This window comes from Ursus americanus, chromosome 18 (genome assembly GCF_024610735.1).
Source record: "Ursus americanus isolate L20-20 chromosome 18, mUrsAme1.1.p, whole genome shotgun sequence".
NCBI lineage: Eukaryota > Metazoa > Chordata > Mammalia > Carnivora > Ursidae > Ursus > Ursus americanus.
This window is the reverse complement of record NC_142144.1, coordinates 9,913,527-9,934,998: the sequence shown is the minus strand read 5'-3', so window position 1 is coordinate 9,934,998 and position 21,472 is coordinate 9,913,527. Positions and strand designations below refer to the sequence as shown.

At 45.3% G+C, this 21,472-nt stretch overlaps 1 protein-coding gene across 6 annotated transcripts; it reads left to right on the top strand.

Annotated features, from left to right (window-relative positions):
* The first annotated feature begins 1,183 nt into the window (after positions 1-1,183).
* On the top strand, positions 1,184-19,785 carry RABEPK (Rab9 effector protein with kelch motifs). Of its 6 annotated transcripts, none has more exons than XM_045790951.2 (9): positions 1,630-1,731; positions 3,670-5,317; positions 5,918-6,135; positions 6,610-6,767; positions 10,091-10,243; positions 14,535-14,696; positions 17,278-17,427; positions 18,856-19,005; positions 19,464-19,785. In XM_045790951.2, exons 4-9 carry the CDS (start codon positions 6,758-6,760, stop codon positions 19,754-19,756), a joined length of 918 nt encoding a protein of 305 aa, XP_045646907.1. In that variant the 5' UTR covers positions 1,630-1,731; positions 3,670-5,317; positions 5,918-6,135; positions 6,610-6,757; the 3' UTR covers positions 19,757-19,785. The 6 variants fall into 6 exon arrangements, with proteins under 6 accessions (XP_045646905.1, XP_045646903.1, XP_045646907.1 ...); XM_045790952.2 differs by lacking the exon at positions 1,630-1,731 and having other exon boundaries at positions 3,670-3,728; positions 5,247-5,317; XM_045790947.2 differs by lacking the exon at positions 5,918-6,135 and having other exon boundaries at positions 1,193-1,731; positions 3,670-3,728.
* The last annotated feature ends 1,687 nt before the right edge of the window (positions 19,786-21,472 follow it).

The following is a 21,472-nucleotide window of genomic DNA, read 5'->3' as shown; positions in this document are numbered from 1 at the left end:
CAAAAGACACAGCGTCCATCAGAGCATTCTGCAGCTCTGAGCAGAATTCTCCATCTAGATATGCGTGGACATATGGCAGAGCCAAACTAGTCTTAGTTTTCTTTCCTAAAGGAGAGCAGAATTACTGAATACTCCCCCCCCTTTTTTTAAAGATTTTATTTATTTGAGAGAGAAGAAATAGGGATAGCAAGAGAGAACGTGAGCAGGGAGAAGGAGAAGCAGGCTCCCTGCTGAGCTGGGAGCCCACCACAGTGCTTGATCTCAGGACCCTGGGATCATGACCTGAGCTGAAGGCAGACGCTTAACCAACTGAGCCACCCAGGTGCCCCCAGAATTACTGAATACTCCTAAAATCCTCTGTGGCACACAGCAATGGAGATTTTTCCATGAATGTAGGAACTCACAAAGACTCCAGGTGTTTGAAAAAGGATATTTGACCAGTGAGGAGAGCTGCAGGACTCAAATTCCACTTTGTCAATAAATTCCTGTTATAATTTCAAGAATTGGTATTCAAGGTATTACTATCTCCATTCTAGAGATGAGGAAACTGCGGGTCAGAGAAGTTAATGGACTTGCCAAATGTCAGAGTTACATGGTTAGTGCTGGAGCCTGGATTTGAACCCAAGCATGTCTGTCTGGTTCCTACTGGAGTACCATGGCTCTATACTTGAGGGGCTCCTGTGGTCTCCTTCCTTAGCTTTTTCTTCTATTTCCTAGGACACAATAACTGGCTTCAGTCTTCCTAAATGATTGTGGGGTTCACTGGAACATAGACAAAGGTGAGCCACCTCTCCACTTTTGGGAAAGCTGCAGGGAACCTATGGTTATGGAGACCAGACGTAAGGTAAATGAGCAGTCAGGACTGGTGTCTGTCTAAACTCATTTATAGCTAGGAATAGCATTACACTCTACAGAAGACCAATCCTGTGCCAGCTACTGGGCACTGAGCACTTTTTATTCATTAGCTCGTGTATTCCCCACCATAACCTTGTGACCAAAATCTTATTAGCTCCATTTTACAGATGGGTGACACTGAGGCCCAGAGAAAATTAACTTCCCCAAGAATACTCTCATTGATGAACCTTTTATTCCTTGCACTTTTTGCAAATGTACCTAGTTATTTTTCTGTTTAATCTTCCTTCTCTCTCTCTCTTTAAGTTAGACTGTACAGTCCAGGAGGCCAGGGGCCACATTTGGTTCAGCATAGTGCCTGCCATAGTTACAAACGCTAATTATGGAATGAGTCAGCTGTGTACGGCGCCAAAGGTTGAAGTGGCCTAAGGATCGCGCAGGGAGATTTCACACCTAGGAAAGCATCTTCAACTCTCCCTTTCTCTAAAAACATTTCCAACAGCCGCTGGAACTGAGAATACCCTAGCCCTGCTGCAGAAGGAATGTGCGTCGTCCAAGTGGGCGCCCAACCCCCGGCATTTCGCTTGTCAATCGTTTCCAAGTAGTCCTGGCTTATTTACTCCGCCGGGGAGGAACAGCCCCAGGGACCGCCGCCCCGCTTCGTTTCCGAGACACGCACCGCCAGGCCAACGCTCCGGGAGGGGAGGAGCTCCCCCGGTCGCGTTCCTCGGGCGCGCCCTGGAGGCCGAGTCCTGGGACCCGAGACCTGGAGAGCAGTTGGCCGCCGCGCAGTTCCGGGTCTGGGGGCGGGGCGAATGCCCGGACCCCGCCCATATTGGGGGCGGAGCCACAGCCCGGGACCGTCCTAAGCTGCGGCAGGTAATGCGGTCCGGGTCTGGGGTTCTCGGGTGGTGGGTCTCACGCTATCCTGGGCGGGGGCGGTCTCATCCTTTAGGGTAGTGGGCCCGGGCCGGGTGGAGACCCCTGGGGAGGGCGTGCTTGGACTCGGGCCCGGCCACACTGACGCAAAGGAACCAGCCTGTGCTCTCCCGACCCTGACTCCTGTCTTCTATCGCTGCCACGCGGGGATGCGACTGGGGGATGGGACTGCCAGGGGTAGCTGTAGGAAGTCCCCGCCCGTGCGAAGTTTACCCCACTGGGCTTTGGGTACAGCGGCCGGGGACTTAGGCCAGAGGTTGGATTTCTCAATTTATCTACCAAGAATCTCATCCATTTTCTTCATTCACTCATTCCTCAGTTTTACTCTAAGCCGAGCCCATTGGTATGTTCTCTGAAAGAATCTGAGAGGCCCAGCTCCGTTGGAATTTAGTCTAGAGACCTTTAAATAGATAATCACATTCAGGGTGATCCCTGCAATGATGGTGGCTTGCTAGATAACCTTCAGAGGGAGAAGGAAGTAACTCGAGCATGTAAATAGAAAGCAACAAATCAGGGAAGGTTATACTGAGAAGGGGGGGACGTTTGAACTGGGCTTTGGAGGTTGACTGGGAGTTTCCTAGTTGCCTAGAGGGGAAGGGGACATTTCAGGTAGGGGTAGCGAAAGATCCAAGATATGAAAGGGCCTGCCGTGATAGAAACAACAAATATAGCAAGAATAGCTCAACATAGCAAGACACTGTGGAGCTGCGTTCCTGAGAAGAAGGTTGAGTCCAGGCTTTCAATGCCATGCTGAGGCCAGGGTTTATCCCAGAGTTCAGTATTTCTCAGCCTTTTAAAATATTTTATGTTTGGGATGCCTGGGTGGCACTGTCTGTTAATAAGCTTGGTTTCCAGCTGGGGTGGTGATTTCTGGAGTGGTGGGATCCAGCCCCCCCCCCAATCAGGCTCCACACTGAGCTGGCTTGGGACTCTTTCTCCCCCTCCATCTGCCTCCCCCTCAAGCAAATAAATCTTTAAAAAATAAATTAAATAAAATATTTTATCTTTTGGAGTGCCTGGCTGGCTCGGTTGGAAGAAGGTGACTCTTGATCTCTGGATTGTGAGTTTGAGCCCTGTGTTTAGTGTAGAGATTACTAAAAGAAATAAACCTTAGGGGCACCTGGGTGGCTCAGTCGTTAAGCGTCTGCCTTCGGCTCAGGACGTGATCCCAGGGTGCTGGGATCAAGCCCTGCATCGGGCTCCTCCTCCAGGAGCCTGCTTCTTCCTGTCCCACTCCCCCTGCTTGTGTTGCCTCTCTTGCTGGCTGTCTCTCTCTCTGTCAAATAAATAAATAAAAAATCTTAAAAAAAAAAAGAAAAAGAAAAAGAAAGAAATAAACCTTAAAAAAATAAATAAAACATAAAACATTTTATCTTTTGATGAGCGTGAACATTTTATGACCCCTGAAAAAAATTTAAGATTTTATTTATTTATTTGATAGAGAGAGAGAAAACACAAGTAGGGGGAGCAGCAGGCAGAGGGAGAAGGGAGAAGCAGGCTCCCTGCCAAGGAGAGAGCCCAAATCGAGGCTTGCTCGATCCCAGGACCCTGGGATCATGACCTGAGCTGAAGGCAGATGTTTAACTGACTGAGCCCCCGACGCACCCCCCCGAAAATGTTTTTAATTAAAAATCACAGACACACAGACAACTTTAGCCAAAAACTTCTATAATTGTGTTAATAAAGTTGTGTTATATTCGCCTCCCAAATATAAGTTTCTATCAAAGTGTTGGTAATGCTTGTTCAAATTAATCAGGCCCTAGAAAGTGGCACATCAAAAGGAAAGTTTTTAAGGAAGAAAGTGACCAGATCTGTTCTGTGTTTTAGGTGAAAGATAATCATAAATGTCTAAAAAGTGCCTTTCTTTCTTATGCATAGGACACCATGAAGCTGCTGCCTGTCTTGGAGCCTGGAGACAAGCCCAGGAAAGCAACATGGTCTGTAAGGAAGGATTCAGACAGAGGAAAACATGAGTTTTTGTTTCATTTTAAGCAGTTTACTAACATGATTGATCATCTATAAAAAAGGGTAGAGATGAAACTGTCTGTAGTTGCTGGTAATTAGACTCAAACTGTCTGGAAAGGTCTTCCGAGGAAAGATCGTGGGGCAATAATTATCACAGAGCAGATGTTGATTTTGTTAAAATCCATTTACTAGGAAGAGTAAGGCACAGACCATCTGGCATCCGCAGCTCCAACACTGTGTCGTCCCTCAAGCTGTGACTCACTTTTAAGATTTTCAGGGAAGGGGATGTGGTTTAAACCGGCCTTACTGTTTCTTGGCTACTGGCTCAACCAACCCTTTATTCAGCTAACACTGGCCTGACAGGGGCAGCTGCTGTGTGGGTGCTGAAGGAGCAAAGGTGAATAGTCTCGGCAGGTGTCGTAGGGGCTGCACTGAGCAGGTGATGGTGAGGAAATGTGGTCAGTACTGAAGCAGGGCTCACAGAAGACTGTAGGGAGGAGGCAATGCTTATGTAGGACCTTGGAGGAAGGTCTTCCAGTTTGGCTTCCCTGCATCCACTCTTGCTCTCCAGCCAGCATAAATCTGATCCTGGCATTCCCTGGTTTAAAACCCTTTTGTGCCTCTCTGATCTCTCTCTCTTTTTTATAAAGATTTTATTTATTCATTTGAGAGAGAGAGAGTGTGAGCACACCAGCAGGGGGGAGGGAGAGAGGGAGAAGGAGAAGCAGACTCCCTGCTGAGCAGGGAGCCCAACACAGGGCTCGACCCCAGGACCCTGAGATCATGACCGGAGCGGAAGGCAGATGCTTAACCGACTGAGCCACCCAGGTGCCCCTTGTGCTGCTTTGATCTTAAGATAAAAACCAGAGGGGCGCCTGGGTGGCACAGAGGTTAAGCATCTGCCTTCGGCTCAGGGCATGATCCCGGCATTATGGGATCGAGCACCACATCAGGCTCCTCCGCTATGAGCCTGCTTCTTCCTCTCCCACTCCCCCTGCTTGTGTTCGCTCTCTCGCTGGCTGTCTCTATCTCTGTCAGATAAATAAATAAAAATCTTAAAAAAAAAAAAAAAAAGATAAAAACCAGAGTCCTTAAAATGGCCCGCTGGACCTTGCATGATCTGTCCCTGCCTGTCTTTCCAACCTCAAGTACCCTAACTCATCCTTTGTTCTCTTTCTGTTCTTTAACATGCCTTGCACTGCAAACTCTGGTACTGTGTGTGCTGGTCTCTTCCTGGGTCACTCTTTCCCTCATGTTTCATCCCTCCCTTTGCCCAGCTAACTTCTACTCATATTTCAGAGCTCAGTTCAAATGGTGCTTCTTCAGGAAGCCTTCTCTGACCACCTCCTTCTCCCACCTCTCCTTATATAGGGTAAGGTCCCCTTAGGATATGTTGTCATACAATATATCCCTTGTACTCCTTTACAGAAAAATTAAAATAAAATGGATATTTGTGAAATTATCCGTTTAATGTTTCTCTTCCCAACTAGTCTGTAAGGGCTCTGGAGGCGGGAACTTTTTGTCTTATTCACCATGTGTCTGGGTAGCTGTGTGCTCTTGGGTAAGTTGTTTAACCTTTCTAAGTCTTGGGCCGTCGGTGGTAAAAAGAAGGGGTTTTGTGCAGATTTAGGGAAACCCAGGATTATAACGAAGTTAGCAGCAGGCATGGTACATTGTTAGTAATCATTCAGGTGATAATAGGATATGTGAATCTGGTTATCAGAAGAGAGATCTGGAAAAGAAATAGAGACTTGGAAATCACTGATGGATACATAGGTGGGTGGTAGCTGAGACCATCAGTGCAGGTGAACTTGCTAGGGTGAGCGAGCGTGGACTGAGAAGGGAGGAGAATCCAGGGGTACTAATGCTGAGGAGACAGCTGGTGGGAGAGGAGTGAGAGCAAGAAAATGGAAAAGAGCAGCCAGAAAGATGGGTAAAGAACCAAAAGGAAGGGATGTGGGGAAGCAGGTAAGGAGAAAGTTACGAGGAGGAGGGAAGAGTCAGGACTACCAAATGCCAGAGAGGTCTAACGAGACAGGGCCTGAAAAACAGCTACAGAATTTTATTTTCCAACCAGGAAGTTTGAAGTATGTTTTTATAGTCAGCGTTCAGAATGCCTTTAGAGAATGGTATGGATGGATCCTGTATTTGATTTTTTCAGAGTCCTAGCTCTGGCTTCCATCAGGTCAAGCTTTATGAATAATCTGGGAAAGCTCTTAAAATCAGTACATTCTGGAGAATGTTCCTTGACAATGCATCGCGGGCTAGTGGCAAGAGCGTTAGGGCTGTAGGTTCCTATGTGAGTGCACCTGAAGTTCCAGCCACCATTTACTGAGGCCTTCCCTGCACTGTTACAAGACCTCGTCTTACCCTTCCCAGGTAAGAACTACTGCCATCCTCAGTTTACAAACGAGGAAACTAAGGAAGGTTTAGAAAGGTTAAATGACTTCCGAAGGTCACACATCTCGAAAGCAGCTGACTGGGGGCTTGAACCTGGTCTGCCTGAATTCAACCATGCTCATGACTCCCATCTCGTGCCAGGACACACCACGGAACTTTTCTGGGTGTCAGTTTCCCTGTCTACCCAATGGGGACAATTACTAGCCCAGTGTATCCCCATTAGGTTAACATGAGACGAAAGTAGTGACAAAACTGAAAAGGCAAAGGTTATGTGCAAATGGAAGGTACTATGATGAATCAGGGAAATAGTGCTTTGCTGGATACAACTTAAAGTGTGTGTGTGTGTGTGTGTGTGTGTGTGTGTGTAAGAGCCCTCATTCTGGGGGTATTTCACGAGGAGTGGAAAAAACACACCGCTGCGTGGGTCTCCTGAATCCATCCTCCCTTTGGCAGGTACACCTTGACCCCCCCTGGAGACAGCCCCTGTGCTCGGGTTGGCCACAGCTGTTCATATTTACCCCCAGTCGGTGATGCCAAGAGAGGGAAGGTCTTCATTGTTGGGGGAGCAGATCCAAACAGGAGCTTCTCGGATGTGCACACCATGGATCTGGGTAAGACCAGCAGCTGCGGGGCGGGTGCCCTGTGGCCAGAGAGCAGAGCTTATGCTATTGGCCATGACCAGAGTATTTGTAAGAACACCAGTTCAGACCAGATAGCAGGGTTCTCCTCCCAAGAAAATGAACATCACTGAGAAGTCCCTAAGCTCTCAGCAGACCTCTGGAACACATGCACCCAACCAATACCTTCTTTTTGGGGGGTGGGGGTCACAGAGTCTGTTTAGAGCCCTGGACATCCAACCATTCCTTCATCAGATATTCCTCCGGGAGACATCGATGGCCCCACCTCCTTTTCCATCCACGTATCTAATTAGTCACCAAGTCCTAAGTTTCTCTATCCTCTTCCATGTCTGTCCATTTCCCCTGCTACTACTGCGGTCCAAGCATTATTACTTCTCCCCTAGACAGTCCAATAGCCTCTTCCTGTTGTCTTCCTGTTGTCTCCCTTCCTGTTGTCTTCCTCTGGTCTCTCTGCTTCCAAGTTTACCCATGTACAGTGTATTTTCTATACCTAGCCAGAGAGTATTTTCTAAAATACAAATCTGACCATGTCACTCCCACCTTTCAAGCCATTCCCAACTCATTTCTTGGCTCTCCCAAGCCCGCATTTGCTACACTGAGTATCCTTCAGTCCCTTGGACATGTCTGAATCTCTGGTCTCCCAGCCTTTGCACATACTGTTCTCTCTGCTTGGAAGGCTCTTCCCTTTCCTTATCACCTGGCTACTGTTCATCTTTCAGATCTCAGATTAACCGTCCCTCCCATCAGGAAGCTTTCCCTGATACTTCTGGACTGGTTTAGGCACCACCACTGGAAAGGAGAACCATTCTGTTTTCCTTCTCTACTCGTACCTCTCCTCTCCACACTAGTCTCAATATTTCATTTCTGGTCCCCAAATGTCTGGGGATATTTCCCCACAGCAAGCAATTCTGAGTGTCCTACAGCTCAATTCAGTTATGACAAGATCCACCTGGATTTAGCATCCGATCCCATACGACTCTCCCACCCCTTCCCCACTCCAGACACTACCCGCAAGTTCAGCTTGCTGCCTGTGCTTCTGACCTACCAGCTATAAATCAGAGATTCCCATGATCCCCTCCTCGGGTTCCATTAACTTGCTAGAGTGGCTCACTGGGGAAAATAGTTTACTTACTAGCTCGCTGGTTTATTTTAAAAAGATATAATTCAGGAACAGCCAGAGGGAAGAGACGCGTAGGGCGAGGTATGGGGGAAGGGCACAGAACTTCCATACCTTCTATGGTGCACCGTCCTCCCAGCACCTCCATGTGTTTACCCACCTGGATGCTCTCTAAACCCCTTCTTCTGGGTTTTTCTGGAGGCTTCTTTACACAGGCATGATTGATTAAATTAATGGCCTTTGGTGATTGATTCAACCTCTACCTCTCTACCTTTCCCAGAGGTAGGGGTGGGAGGCTGGGGCTGAAAGTCCCAAACTTCTAAATCATATGGCTGGTTCCCCTGGCAGCCAGGCCCCATCCTTAGGGCTTTCCAGAAGTCACCTCATAAACATAAACCCAGGTGTGGTTGACAGGGGCTTGTTACATAAGACACCTTTTCAAACTTATAATTTGGGAAATTCCAAGGGTTTTAAAAGCTCTGTGCCTGGAACGGACAAAGATCACATATCTATTTCTTAATATAAATCACAATGTCACAACCCGCCCTCTATATTTCCATAGTATTCTGTACTTTCCCATTCTTATCCCCCTTCACAGCTCTTATCACATGTGATTGTTTCTTGTCTGTCTTCCCCACAAGAGTATAATCTCCTTGGAAACAAGGAACATAGTTACATTATTCATCATTATATCCCCAGCCACTACCATAGTGCCTGGTACAGAGTAGGTGCTTTTTAATTAATTAATTAATTAATTAATTAACTTTTTTTTAGACAGCGCAAGTGAGCGCACCAACAAGGACGGTAGAGGGGCAGAGAGAGAGGGAGAGAGATTCTTTAAGCAGGCTCCATGCTCTGAACACAGAGCCCCATGGAGGGCCTGATCTGTCTCTGAGATCATGACCTGAGCCGAAATCAAGAGTTGGTTGCTTAAATGACTAAGGCACCCAGGCGCCCACAGAGTAGGTGCTTTTTAAGTATTTGGGTAGATAGATGGATGGATGAATGAATGAATGAATGAATGAAGAAGGAATGAATGGCGACCACTCTGTACTATACACAATGAGCAGAAGAAAACCAGTGGCCCACATACACGTTTTGTTAGGTCCATGCTACTTTGCCGTTATCGCTTTAATCTAAGTTGTTCGCCAACCAAATGTGTAAGGGTCTACATATAAAGATGGAAATGGTTTGGCTTCTCCTGATAATTTTGGGAGATCTGACATCAGCAGGCCTGCATGTCTACATGGCAACAGTCGAGATGCCGCCTCTCAGTGGGGTTCTCATCCCCCAATTTGCCACGTTCCCTCCTACGTGGGCATTTGAATTTCTATACCCAGCGCTAGGAAATCAGAGGCAAGTGAAATCTCTTCCAGCCCTCAAGAAACTCACTGTCTGGTTCACGTACATCTTTGGTGGGACCTAGTATTAGCTTTGTGACCCTGGCTAACCCGTGTAACTCCCCCACCCCCACCCCGGGCTTCAGTGTCCTGAAAATGGGGATAATAACTTACTCCCCTTGGTGGTTGTAAACCTGTTTTAGCCAGAAATCGTTTAGTTGCAGGTAACAGAGACTCTCTTAAACTGGCAAAAAAATACAAATAAATAAAAAGGGAAGAATCCAAACATAGGAAATACAGCCTAGCCTCAGGAGAGAGCAGAAGCAGGAATTGGAAAGCCATCAAAATCCATCTACTCTCTCCCTCACTCTCTCTGGGGAGATCCACTTCTTTATGTAGATGTTTCTTTTTTCTCTTCTCCGTACTTTGACTTCAGCTGCTTCTCCACACATGATAGAAGAATCCAGAAATCTGTTTGAATTCTGGCTTCTCCAGAGAGAGGATCTGATTGATCCGTTTTGGGTCAAGTGACTACCTTTGACCCGATCAGCTGAAGCCAGAAAGTCAAGGTGTTGTAGTACAAACAGGTTTTTGGGATCTCTACCCCTGTGGTTGGGAGAGCGGGAGGAGTTTCCCTAGAGGAGGGTTTCTGGACTAGGCAGACAGTCCCTGAAGGTCTATAATAGAACTTTAGAATTTGACCATATTCCCTGCAAGTGACCTGATAGTTGTTCGCTTACGCTTTCGACCCTTTTCTCCTCACTGCCCTCCCCCAAGTCTGTCAACCGATAGAAGCAGTTGGCAGCTCCAGTGCAGGGGCTGAGTGAAGTGTCTTCTAGGAACTCACCGATGGGATTTGGCCGCCGCCGAGGGCCTCTTGCCCCGTTACGAGCATGCCAGCTTCGTTCCCTCTTGTGCACCTCATACCATCTGGGTGTTTGGAGGTGCTGACCAGTCAGGAAATCGAAATTGCCTACAAGTACTGAATCCTGGTAAGTAGCCAAAGGTTATTTTTAAATAATCTTTCTTTCTAAATAAAGAAATCCGGTTCCATCTCCCGGAGCAGAACTCATTTGGACTGTCCTGAATAATTCATTTAACTTTGCTGACCTCATAGAAAATAGGAATTTTGGGGGCGCCTAGGTGGCACAGCGGTTAAGTGTCTGCCTTCAGCTCAGGGCTCAGGGCGTGATCCCGGCGTTATGGGATCGAGCCCCACATCAGGCTCCTCCGCTATGAGCCTGCTTCTTCCTCTCCCACTCCCCCTGCTTGTGTTCCCTTGCTGGCTGTCTATCTCTGTCGAATAAATAAATAAAATCTTTAAAAAAAAAAAAAAGAAAATAGGAATTTTTATTTTTTATGATTTTTAAAAGAGTTTATTTATTTATTTGAGAGAGAAAGTGAGAGAACATGAGCGGGGGAGAGGGCTAGAGAGAGAGAGGGAGAAGAAGGCTCCCCGCTGAGCAGGGAGCCCGATGCGGGGCTCATCCTAGGACCCTGAGACTATGACCTGAGCCGAAGGCAGACCCTTAACTGACTGAGCCACCCAGGCGCCTGAAAATAGGAATTTTAACTTCTAGCAGAATCTGAAAATAACAGAATTAACATCCTCCAACCCCCACCCCCCACCTCATAACATGTACAATTATCAACTTCTTAAAAGCCAAAGCTGGAAGAAACTTCAGAGAACAGCTATGCCAAGTGGGTGACCCAGGTCCAGGCACACTCCAACGACTGAGTCAGTGACTAAGCCAGCCTAGAACCTGTCACCTAGGTCAGGGGGTCTCACATGGGGGCGATTGTGTCCCCCAGAGGACATCTGGACACATTTTTGGCGATCGAGCTTGGGTTGTGGGGGGTTGCTACTGGCATGTAGTGGGCAGAGGCCAGAGATGCTGCTGTCCGTCCTGTAATACACAGGACAGCCCCCCCATAACAGCGCATTATCTAGTCTCAAATGCCAGTAGTGCCGAAGTTAAGAAACCCTGACCTAGATTCTCCTGTTACGTTTCTTTTAGCCAAACAGTGCAAAGTTCCTGCCCAGTGTCGCTGGCAGTTTTATCAGAGATGAAGCAGTTTAGGAACATCTCTTCTGAGAGGATGTTCCTGAACCACCCATGGGAGGTGCACTTGTCTTTTTGTTAAAAATTGAAGTTAAAAATTTTTTGTTGTTTTCTCTTTGTAAATATAATTCATTGTAAAATACTTGAAAAGCATAAAGTGGACAAAAGACATCCACAATCCTGTGACATTCAGGCTACTGATAACCTCTCTGTGTACTTCCTTTCTTTTATTTCTCTGTATTTTTGTAAGCCTGAGTTCATGCTGTTTCACCCCTACACTATTGTGCCTTTTTCCTTTTAATTTCATAATTACTACAGAAATGGTTTCCTATTAACTTTGCTTTAACATCACTTTTAATGGCTGCATGATACTCCATTTTTGTGATAGTACCATAATTTAGTTTGTTTTCAGATTTTTGCCATTATAAATCACAAAGAGTGAACATCTTTGTTCAGAAGTCATTGACAATTATTTGCTTAGAATTCATGCCCAGGGGCGCCTGGGTGGCACAGCGGTTAAGCGCCTGCCTTTGGGTCAGGGCGTGGTCCCGGCGTTATGGGATCAAGCCCCACGTCAGGCTCCTCCGCTATGAGCCTGCTTCTTCCTCTCCTGCTCCCCCTGCTTGTGTTCCCTCTCTCGCTGGCTGTCTCTATCTCTGTCAAATAAATAAATAAAAAATCTTAAAAAAAAAAAAAAAGAATTCATGCCCAGAATTAAAAAGACCAAGTAAAACACTATGAACTTTAAGGCTTTTGATACATGCTACCCAGTTGTTCTCCAGAGTTTTCCAACTGCTCCTCTCTCTGTATTTAATAGTGTATTTTCACTCCTGACTGGCACTGAATTTATCTTTTCTTTTTTTATAAGATTTTATTTATTTATTTTTTATTGGGGCTTGAACTCACAACCCTGAGGTTGAAAATCGCATGTTCCGGGGCGCCTGGGTGGCACAGCGGTTAAGCGTCTGCCTTTGGCTCAGGGCGTGATCCCGGCGTTATGGGATCGAGCCCCACATCAGGCTCTTCTGCTGTGAGCCTGCTTCTTCCTCTCCCACTCCCCCTGCTTGTGTTCCCTCTCTTGCTGGCTGTCTCTATTTCTGTGGAATAAATAAATAAAATCTTTAAAAAAAAAAAATCGCATGTTCCACCAACTGAGCCAGCCAGGCACCCCTGAATTTATCTTTTATTTTTAAAGATTTTATTTATTTATTTGACAGAGAGAGACAGCCAGCGAGAGAGAGAACACAAGCAGGGGGAGTGGGAGAGGAAGAAGCAGGCTCCCAGCGGAGGAGCCTGATGCAGGGCTCGATGCCAGGACTCTGGGATCACGCCCTGAGCTGAAGGCAGATGCTTAACGACTGAGCCACCCAGGCGCCCCTGAATTTATCATTTTTAAACACTGCTAATTTGATAGGCTAAAAAACTTGTATCTAATTATTTAAATATGCATTTTGTTAACGATTGGCAACCTGGACATTTTTCATATGACAGTCAACTCTTGCCCAGTGCTCTCTGAGTAAGATGCTTGTTTGCAAGCATTCTGTCATGTTGGGATAGTCATAGTTCTTACCTTGTTAAGTTTGGCAAGGATTTTAGTTTTTTCAATATCTGGCACACAGTTAACGCTCGATAATTGTTGTTGTGGTTGATGTAGCTTTGGTTTGGCAGATGGAAATCAGTTCTGGATCCCTGGCCTTTTGATTTTCGATGGTGGCATCCATTTGAATAAAATACAGAGAATTTGGAAAGCCTCTGTCAGAGGGGTTGATTTTCTACCAGATCCCTTTTCTCCTAGAAAGTATAATTTGACACCATGCCCAAGAAATAGGAAAAATGTGAATTGTTAGCTATTTTGTTACTAAGGCCAGTCTGTCAAATGGCTTAACTCCTTTGTGGTTGTTTTGAAAATCTTCTGATCCTAGAGGCTACGCACCTTCTAACTCCACCTAAGAGCCAAAAGCTCTCCAAGATCCATAGCTCTAGAGAGGATTACGTTTTGCTTTGGATATAGGCTGAGACTTCTTCCGTCTCCAGGTTCATGTTTGAGTCCCATACACGCTTCCTGTAGCACTCTGTATGCTGAATGAAGACCTTTACAAAAGGCACAGAATTTCCTAGGCAAGAAATAATTCCTGGTGTGTTGTGGTGGCGCGAGTGTGGGAGTCTTGACAGATCTGAGTTCAAACCTCTGCTCTGCCTTTCACAAGTGCTGTGATCTGGCAGTGGTGGGGGTGGGGGGTGGGGAGGATTTAAATTTTCTGAGCTTCAGTTCTCTCATCTGCAAAATGAGGATACTTTCCAAACACCTCCTGGAGTTGAGTGGGGACGACAGGCAGAATGCAAAGGACAATGATTCTGCACAAGGAAGGTGCTCAGTTAATGCATCTGTTTCTATAAAACTCGTGCTCCATTCTAAAAAGAGAGAAGCTTCTTTGCAGGTGGTTAATTTTTATTCTCAAGTCAGAAGAGTGGAAAATACGTAGATCTTGGTGTTATCAAAATGGAATCTGAATCCCAACTCAGCCATTTATTAGCCATGTGACTTTATTTTATTTTAGACTTTATTTTTTAAGTACATCTCTACATCCAACGTGGGGCTCACATTCACAACCCCAAGATCAGGAGTTGCACACTCCACCGACTGAGGCAGCCAGGTGCCCCTAGCCACGTCACTTTAAACAAATGACTTCATCTGTCTCTGCTTCGATTCCCTTATCTGTAAAAATCTGAAACTAATATTTACTTAGCACGTACTATTTAGAAGGAGCTATTATTATTACTACTGACACTGTGATTGCTTTGTCTATTTTCTTTTAATGGCCATGGCCACATATTCTGGGAAATTTGGCACATTTAGTTCTAGCCTCTAGTGGGGAGAATTTTAGCAGATGCTGGGCTCCCCTGAATGGGCCCAGGGTAGTCCGCAAAGGAGAAGAGTGTTCAGAGAGGATGTTTGAAGGAAGATCTCGAAAAACAAGTCGACCTCATTCTTAATCGTGTGTGTGACTTTTCAGTCTTGGGGATTTGACTCAATCTGGGAAAATTCTCATGATCCCCTGCTACCCCTCCTTGACTTCGCTGGCACGAGAACCCTGCCTAGACCTCTGCTGTCCCCGTTGGGGTTGGGGGTGTGGAAGGTAACCCTGCCTAGCCTCAGAGTCAAGATCAGAGGTCCATCAGTCTGGATATTTTAGGTGCCTGCCTTCTTTCTCTGGACCAGAAACCAGGACCTGGACCGTGCCAGAGGTGACCAGCCCTCCACCATCCCCAAGAACATTCCACACATCCTCTGCAGCCATTGGAAACCAGCTGTATGTCTTTGGGGGCGGAGAGAGAGGCGCCCAGCCCGTGCAGGATGTGAAGCTGCATGTGTTTGACGCAAGTATGGACTGGCAGGCCCCTTAGGGCTGCCACTTACCAGGTCAGAGTCACCTGGGCCTACAGCTTACCTGATGTAGGAGGCAGAGGTTAGAAAATGACACTTTGTCTGAGTGTCTCACTTCTAGATGTCTTCGATGTGTCCCTGAGCTAATATCTTCCTCCCACAGCAACACGTGCATTTAAAAAGGTATAAATGACCAATTTAAAATATTTAAACCGTGTCATTAATAAAACAAAAAAAGTGGAAGTTTCCCCCTTATGCTTTCCTTCCCACTCCCCAAACTCCACTCTAAGAGGGAAACACTCTTAGCAGTTCCTGAGGTCTCCTTCCAGACTTGCCTATGCATTTATAAATCACACATATACGTGTAAATGGACATTTATGAATTTTCTATGAATTTTGAAATGATATAGAAACTTGAAAACACATACATGGGATCTAATTATAAATACAGTTCTACAACTTACTTTTGCTGGTGAGGGGTGAGGCTAAATCTCAGTAGTTGAAAGCAAGCATTTTGCAGCCACCTAACCTGGACTCAGGACCAGATCTGACACATACTTTCTGTATTACTTTTGACTTGTTAATCTCGCTAGGTCTTAGGTCGCTCATCTGTAGAATAGAGATAGTCATAGTGCCTACTAAAAAGAGCTGGAAAGATTAAATGAGATAATGTGATACAGTGCGTAGTACAGTGCCTGGCATACAGGGTGCACCTCACGAATACGTTATGAACCCTTCGTTTAATCACACATCACGGATGTCTTCTAAGCCAGCACCAATTTCCTTGCAGAGCATATCCTGTGGCTATTCCTTATTCATTCATTCATTTTCCTACTGATTGACTTTTTGCTGACAGTGTTACAGTGAACGTACACATTAATTTTTGTATGTGTTACAAACATTTATGTGGAGTTGATGCTGAGGAGTGGAATTACTGGGTGAAAATGATAGAAACATTGATTTTTATTTATTTTTTTATAATAATTTTTTATTATGTTAGTCACCATACTTCGTTTTTGATGTAATGTTCCATGATTCATTATTTGCGCATAACACCCAGTGCATAGAAACATTTAGAATTATGAGACCTCTTGCGGAGCGTTTATTTGCATTTCTTCCTCTAACTAGTAGGCATTTATGAATAACAATTTACAAATAACATGGGCCAAAAATAGTTTTCATGTGTGTTTTTCACGAGCAATGCAGCCTTTCTTGGGAAGATGCGATAAGCAAAATTTCCAACTTACAACATAAAATTGGAAGAATGAAAACACATCACAGTATGACTTTTCTCTTTCCTGAAAGAATGGGCTTTGCAAATCTTTTAAGCAGTTTTAAAAATGTTAAATAATGTTGGTTTTGAAGACATGAAACTCTAAGGAATGAGGAAAAAAATGTATGTATATATATGCGTACTCTATACATGTATGTAAAATACTATCGCTCCCAAATTATTAACATCTCAGTGTGTTTCCAATCTTTTTTTTAAATAGCGGAGATGGGGTGCTGGGCTGGCTCAGTCAGCAGAGCATGGGACTTGTTGGGGGTAGAGTTTACTTAATAAAAATAAATAAAATTTAAAAAGATAGCGATAATTCTACATGTAATATTTGTAGCCTATGTTTTTCTCTTAAGCACTTCCCCTGTGACCATGAAGTCTTCAACATGTTTATCTGTTTGTTTTAAATAGGCTCCATTCCCACTGTAGGGCTTGAACGGACCCTGAGATTAAGAGTCGCGTGCTCTACTGACTAAGCCAGCCACGTGCCTCAATCTTCAACATTTTTAACAAATACATGGTACTCTATCTTGATTGTAGCAATAACAACCATTCACCCGTTGAAGCACCGAAGCTCTTTTCAGTTGTCTATTACAAACAATGCTGCGATGAATGTTTGCGCATAAGCCTATTTCAGATTATTTCAAATTGTATTCCTTCGAATAGTGGGGCTCCATGCACAACCGTCAGGCATGCCACAAACAGTAATTCTAACACAAACTCTCACGTGCGGAGTACTTCCTCCAAGCCTATGCCTTATGTACATCTCATTTAATCCATACTTTAACCCTGAGAGCTAGGTAGTATCTTTATCCCCATTTTACAGCTGTAAAAACTGGAGCTTAGGGAATTCACTGCCACAAGGCCACAAAGTTATTCAGTGAAATGAGCAAGTTTTAACTCCACACCCTGTGTTCTAGCAGGCTCGGCTAACTTTAAAAGTAGTCCCCCCCCCCATGCTTCCAGCAAATCAATTAAAGATACTGTCTTGGAAAAGGAAGACTCTGAAGGCCTGTCACAGAAGAAGCAGACTCATTCTTTTGAACTCTGGGGCAGTTACAGGTCTAAGCAAGGAATAGTTTCCTAATGCCCAGTGAAAGGGGCAGGCATGTAAGGTAGTGAATTCTCCAGCCCTGGAAGTGTTCAGGCAGACCTGGACTGGGTTGGCAAGTTGGAGTGACCGACGCCAAGGTCACTTTCTGCTTTGAACATCTCTGCTTGCTGGGAAGTGAAGCTTCGGTCTGTTTCTCATGTTCTTCCTAGCTTTTTCTTCTGATGTCAATGAATTTACTTTTCTAGACACTCTGACCTGGTCACAGCCAGAGACACTTGGAAAACCTCCATCCCCCCGGCATGGTCATGTGATGGTGGCAGCGGGGACAGAGCTCTTCATCCATGGAGGCTTGGCAGGGGACAAGTTCTATGATGATCTCCATTGCATTGATATAAGTAAGTAGGGTAGAGGGCATGGGGACTTGTCTGCTTAAAATTAAATAAAATATGCTTTGATAGAATATAGCTTTGCTCATAAGTGTGGGTCACTTGGCCAGCCAGCAGAATCTTGGCTAGATTTCTGTCAAATGTGGCCTGAATAATAATAAATAATAATACCAATGAAAGCAATCCTGTTCTGAGTACTTGCTGTGGACCCAGCCTTTAATTATCTCTTCTGCTTCCAACAGCCCTGTTCTTTCATTAAAATTCATTATGCTTCGCATTCCCTGATTGGATTCCCTGGCTGGCATTAACCATTAACCCTCTGCCCATGAGGGGCATGGACAACTTCAAGTGTGTCTGGAGGTTCGTGACCAGACTTGCCGCGCTAAATGGTTAAAAACACCAGGAAGAGGGTGAGGCACCCTCAACTGGGGTTTTAATGCATATTTTTAAAAAGACAGTTCTTTTTTTTTTTTTTTAAGATTTTATTTATTTATTTGACAGAGATAGAGACAGCCAGCAAGAGAGGGAACACAAGCAGGGGGAGTGGGAGAGGAAGAAGCAGGCTCATAGCGGAGGAGCCCGATGCGGGGCTTGATCCCACAACGCCGGGATCACGCCCTGAGCTGAAGGCAGACGCTCAACCGCTGTGCCACCCAGGCGCCTCTAAAAAGACAGTTCTACTCGCTTGTGCTGAGGAACTACTTCCCGGCTATTTCTCTTCCTTTTCTACCCCGGTAGTTCTCTAAACCTAAAATCCAATAATATCATGCCTCATTTCAGTGCTTGTTTGTAAAGATGCTAATATCCTTGCAGAAGTAGGTTGGGAGCAGGTGCTTGAGGCAGCACATTACAGTGCAGAGAAGAGGTTCTAGCATCAGGCCTGAGTATCGTTCTAGCTGTGCCTTCTGCTCGCTGTGAGATCTTGCACAAGTGTTTCCCTCTTTGATTGTTTCTTCACCAGTAAAAGGAGAGTCGGCAGAAGGAATAGCAGTTTCAGAGGACAGTTGTGAGCAAGCATAATCTTTAAAGTGCCTAGCCAGCACTCACGAAGTTGCTTTCTAAGGAACTGCTAGTATTTGAAACGTGCACACACAGATACGGAACTCAACTCCTTCTGGGCTCCAAATTAGGAAATGGTGACAGTCACCAAAGATAATATCCTTTTATTCCGTGTACTCTGAAGACCACTTCTATCAGAATCACCTGAGATGCTTGCTAAAACTATAGAGTACTGAGCTCCTCCTCTCTTCCGGGACACCCAAACAGAATTTGAAGTTCCCCCAAATAATTTCTGTGCACACTAAACCTTGCTGTGTTACCTCTCAGAGTGCTTAGTGGACGACCTTCAGTGATTGGTTTGCACACTGCAGGAGTCTGACAGGTAAGGTGGAATCCGTATTCTAGGTCATGTTGCACCCGCTTTCTTTCTCTTGGCAGGTGACATGAAGTGGCAGAAGCTAAGTCCCACTGGGGCAGCTCCCACAGGCTGTGCTGCCCACTCGGCTGTGGCTGTGGGGAAACACCTGTATATCTTTGGAGGGATGACTCCCACAGGAGCACTGAATACAATGTACCAGTATCACATAGGTGAGCAGGGTCTTTAAGACAAATGTGACCATTCTTTGAAAAGTATCACAGTGCTTTGACTTTTCCCTCCACATCTAAATCCAAAGGAATGAAAACCAAACTTCTAGGGAATGACATCATGAAAGCAGTAACACTGCCATTAGTTTTGTTTTTTTGTTGTTTTTTTTTAAGATTTATTTATTTTAGAGAGAGAGACAGCATGAATGGGAGGGGCAGAGGGAGAGGGAGAATCCCAAGCCGACTCCACACTGAGCCCAGAGCCGGACTTGGGCCTCGATCTCATAACCCTGAAAATAGGACCTGAGCCAAAACCAACACCTAACCAACTGCACCACCCATGCGCCCCAGATTTTTTTCTTCTTTTATTTCCTATTTCTGTTAGGGCTGATACAGCAATCACTGAGTATTTCTGGAAGTTTCTTAACACAGAGCCTTTGTATGTCTTTTCTCTAACATAGAAAAGCAGCATTGGACTTTGCTTAAATTTGATACTTTTCTACCCCCTGGACGATTGGATCATTCCATGTGTGTCATTCCATGGCCGGTGATGTGTACTTCTGAGAAGGAAGATTCAAATTCTGTCACTCTGAACTGTGATACTGAGAAAGGGGATTCCACCGACAAAGGAGTGACCCAAGGTGGTGACTCACATGAGGAAAGTCAAACTGACACACTGCTCTGTTTTGTGTTCGGTGGGATGAATACAGAAGGGGAAATCTATAATGACTGTATTGTGACTGTAATTGACTAATAAATTCCACATTTTTATTAAATGACAAACGTTCAGAAAAGTTCAATGAAACCTTAGCTGTTTTATAACTCCAAAATATTTTTTGCACTATGTATCCCTCTTGCTCTTACCTACTTTGGTAGGTGAAGAAATGGATAGCCCGAGTGCGAAAACCTCTATATACCAGCAGTGCAACCTAAGTTAGTGTGATTGCTTCAGAATATTGATCACAAAGGAGCACCTGGCTGGCTTAGTCAGTAGAGCATGTGACACTTGATCTCAGGGTTGTAAATTCAAGCCCCACATTGGGTGTAGAGATTACATAAAAATAAAATCTTTAAAAAGATTTGACCACAAAAATGTTGCAGAATTAGGTGTATAAATCAGGGAGTGGACATTTACAGGTTTAAGTCTTTCTAGTATTCAGTAGCTCCTCTCCATAAAGAGGTGCAGCCAGTTGGCATTTGGTACTGAGCCATTGGGGACAGAGATGAAGACTGGCCCTTGTCTTTCCCAACCACCTGATAACACCACAGCACACAGCACCGCAGGTCATTTTTAAGGTTTGTGTCGAACTTGGCCTGAAGACCTTCAGTATTACACTCCAGGCTTGTCCAAATGCTTCTGGGGCACTGCAGCAGGGGTCTGGGCCTCGAGTAAAATAATCATGCCGTCATGTTCCAGTTCTGCCAGTTAGCAAATTAACCTTTCAGCTGGTTGCCCACCTATAAAATATTTACCCTTAAGCAGGATTGGATCTCTTACTCGCACCAGAGAGCCTGCCCTTTACTGATCACACAAAATTACTCGTTCAGATCATCCCTTTCCTCAGGGAGCCAATCCAAGTAATCTTGAACCTCCTTTGATACAAATGACTGCCTCTGATCCACAACTGTCGTAGGGCTTAAAGTAGTTTCAGGGTCACCATCCTAGACCCCACTCCAGACCACTGATGAGAAATTTCAGAGATGGAGATTCTGACATAGCAGAGGTTTCAAAATACACTTTTATATCCTAAAATTATGAACTGAATCCACGTGTATAGTTAACATCAGTGATCCATCACTCATAGCAAGTCTTAGAATTCTAGCAGCTACAAAGCATGAGTAATAAAAAGCCACCAGTAAATTTTAAAGATAAGGGGAAGTTGGAAATTTCAGCTATGTTCAAGACAATTCTACCCTTGGGCACTGTGAAATGGCCCTTGCCTAGGTAAGAATGTTTACCTTTCCTGCCCCCCCCTTTTAAGATTTTATTCATTTGACAGATTGAGAGAGAGAGTGTGTTCTTGCATGAGCACAAGCAGTGGGGAGGGGCAGAGGGAGAAGGAGCAGTAGACTCTGAACAGGGAGCCCAGGACCCCGGGATCACAACCTGAGCCAAAGGCAGATGCCCAACTGACTGAGCCACCCAGGAACCCCCCCCCCCACTTTTTAAGATTTATTTTATATCGCAAGGGGTGGGGGGGAAGGGGCAGAGGGACAGGGAGGGTCTCAAGCAGACTCTGTGCTGCGCTTGGAGCTGACACAGGGCTCAAATCTCATGACCCTGAGATCACAACCTAACCAAAAACCAAGAGTCAATTGCTTGGCCCCCTGCACCAGCCAGGTGCCCCTCCCTCCCCATCCCTTTTTATTAAAGATTGGAGAGAGAAAGAGGGAGGGGGGAAGGGGAAGAAGCAGAGGGAGAGGGACAAGCCAACCCCACAACATGGGATCATGACCTGAGCAGAAATGG

What these genes read in the sequence shown, in the direction of transcription:
- RABEPK (XM_045790947.2), top strand. Translation starts at nt 3,676, where the DNA reads ATGAAGCTGCTGCCTGTCTTGGAGCCTGGAGACAAGCCCAGGAAAGCA. An exon ending in TGTGCACACCATGGATCTGG is followed by an intron (nt 6,768 to 10,090) that starts GTAAGACCAGCA and finishes AGTGTCTTCTAG; the next exon opens with GAACTCACCGATGGGATTTG. An exon ending in TCTCCATTGCATTGATATAA is followed by an intron (nt 17,428 to 18,855) that starts GTAAGTAGGGTA and finishes TTCTCTTGGCAG; the next exon opens with GTGACATGAAGTGGCAGAAG.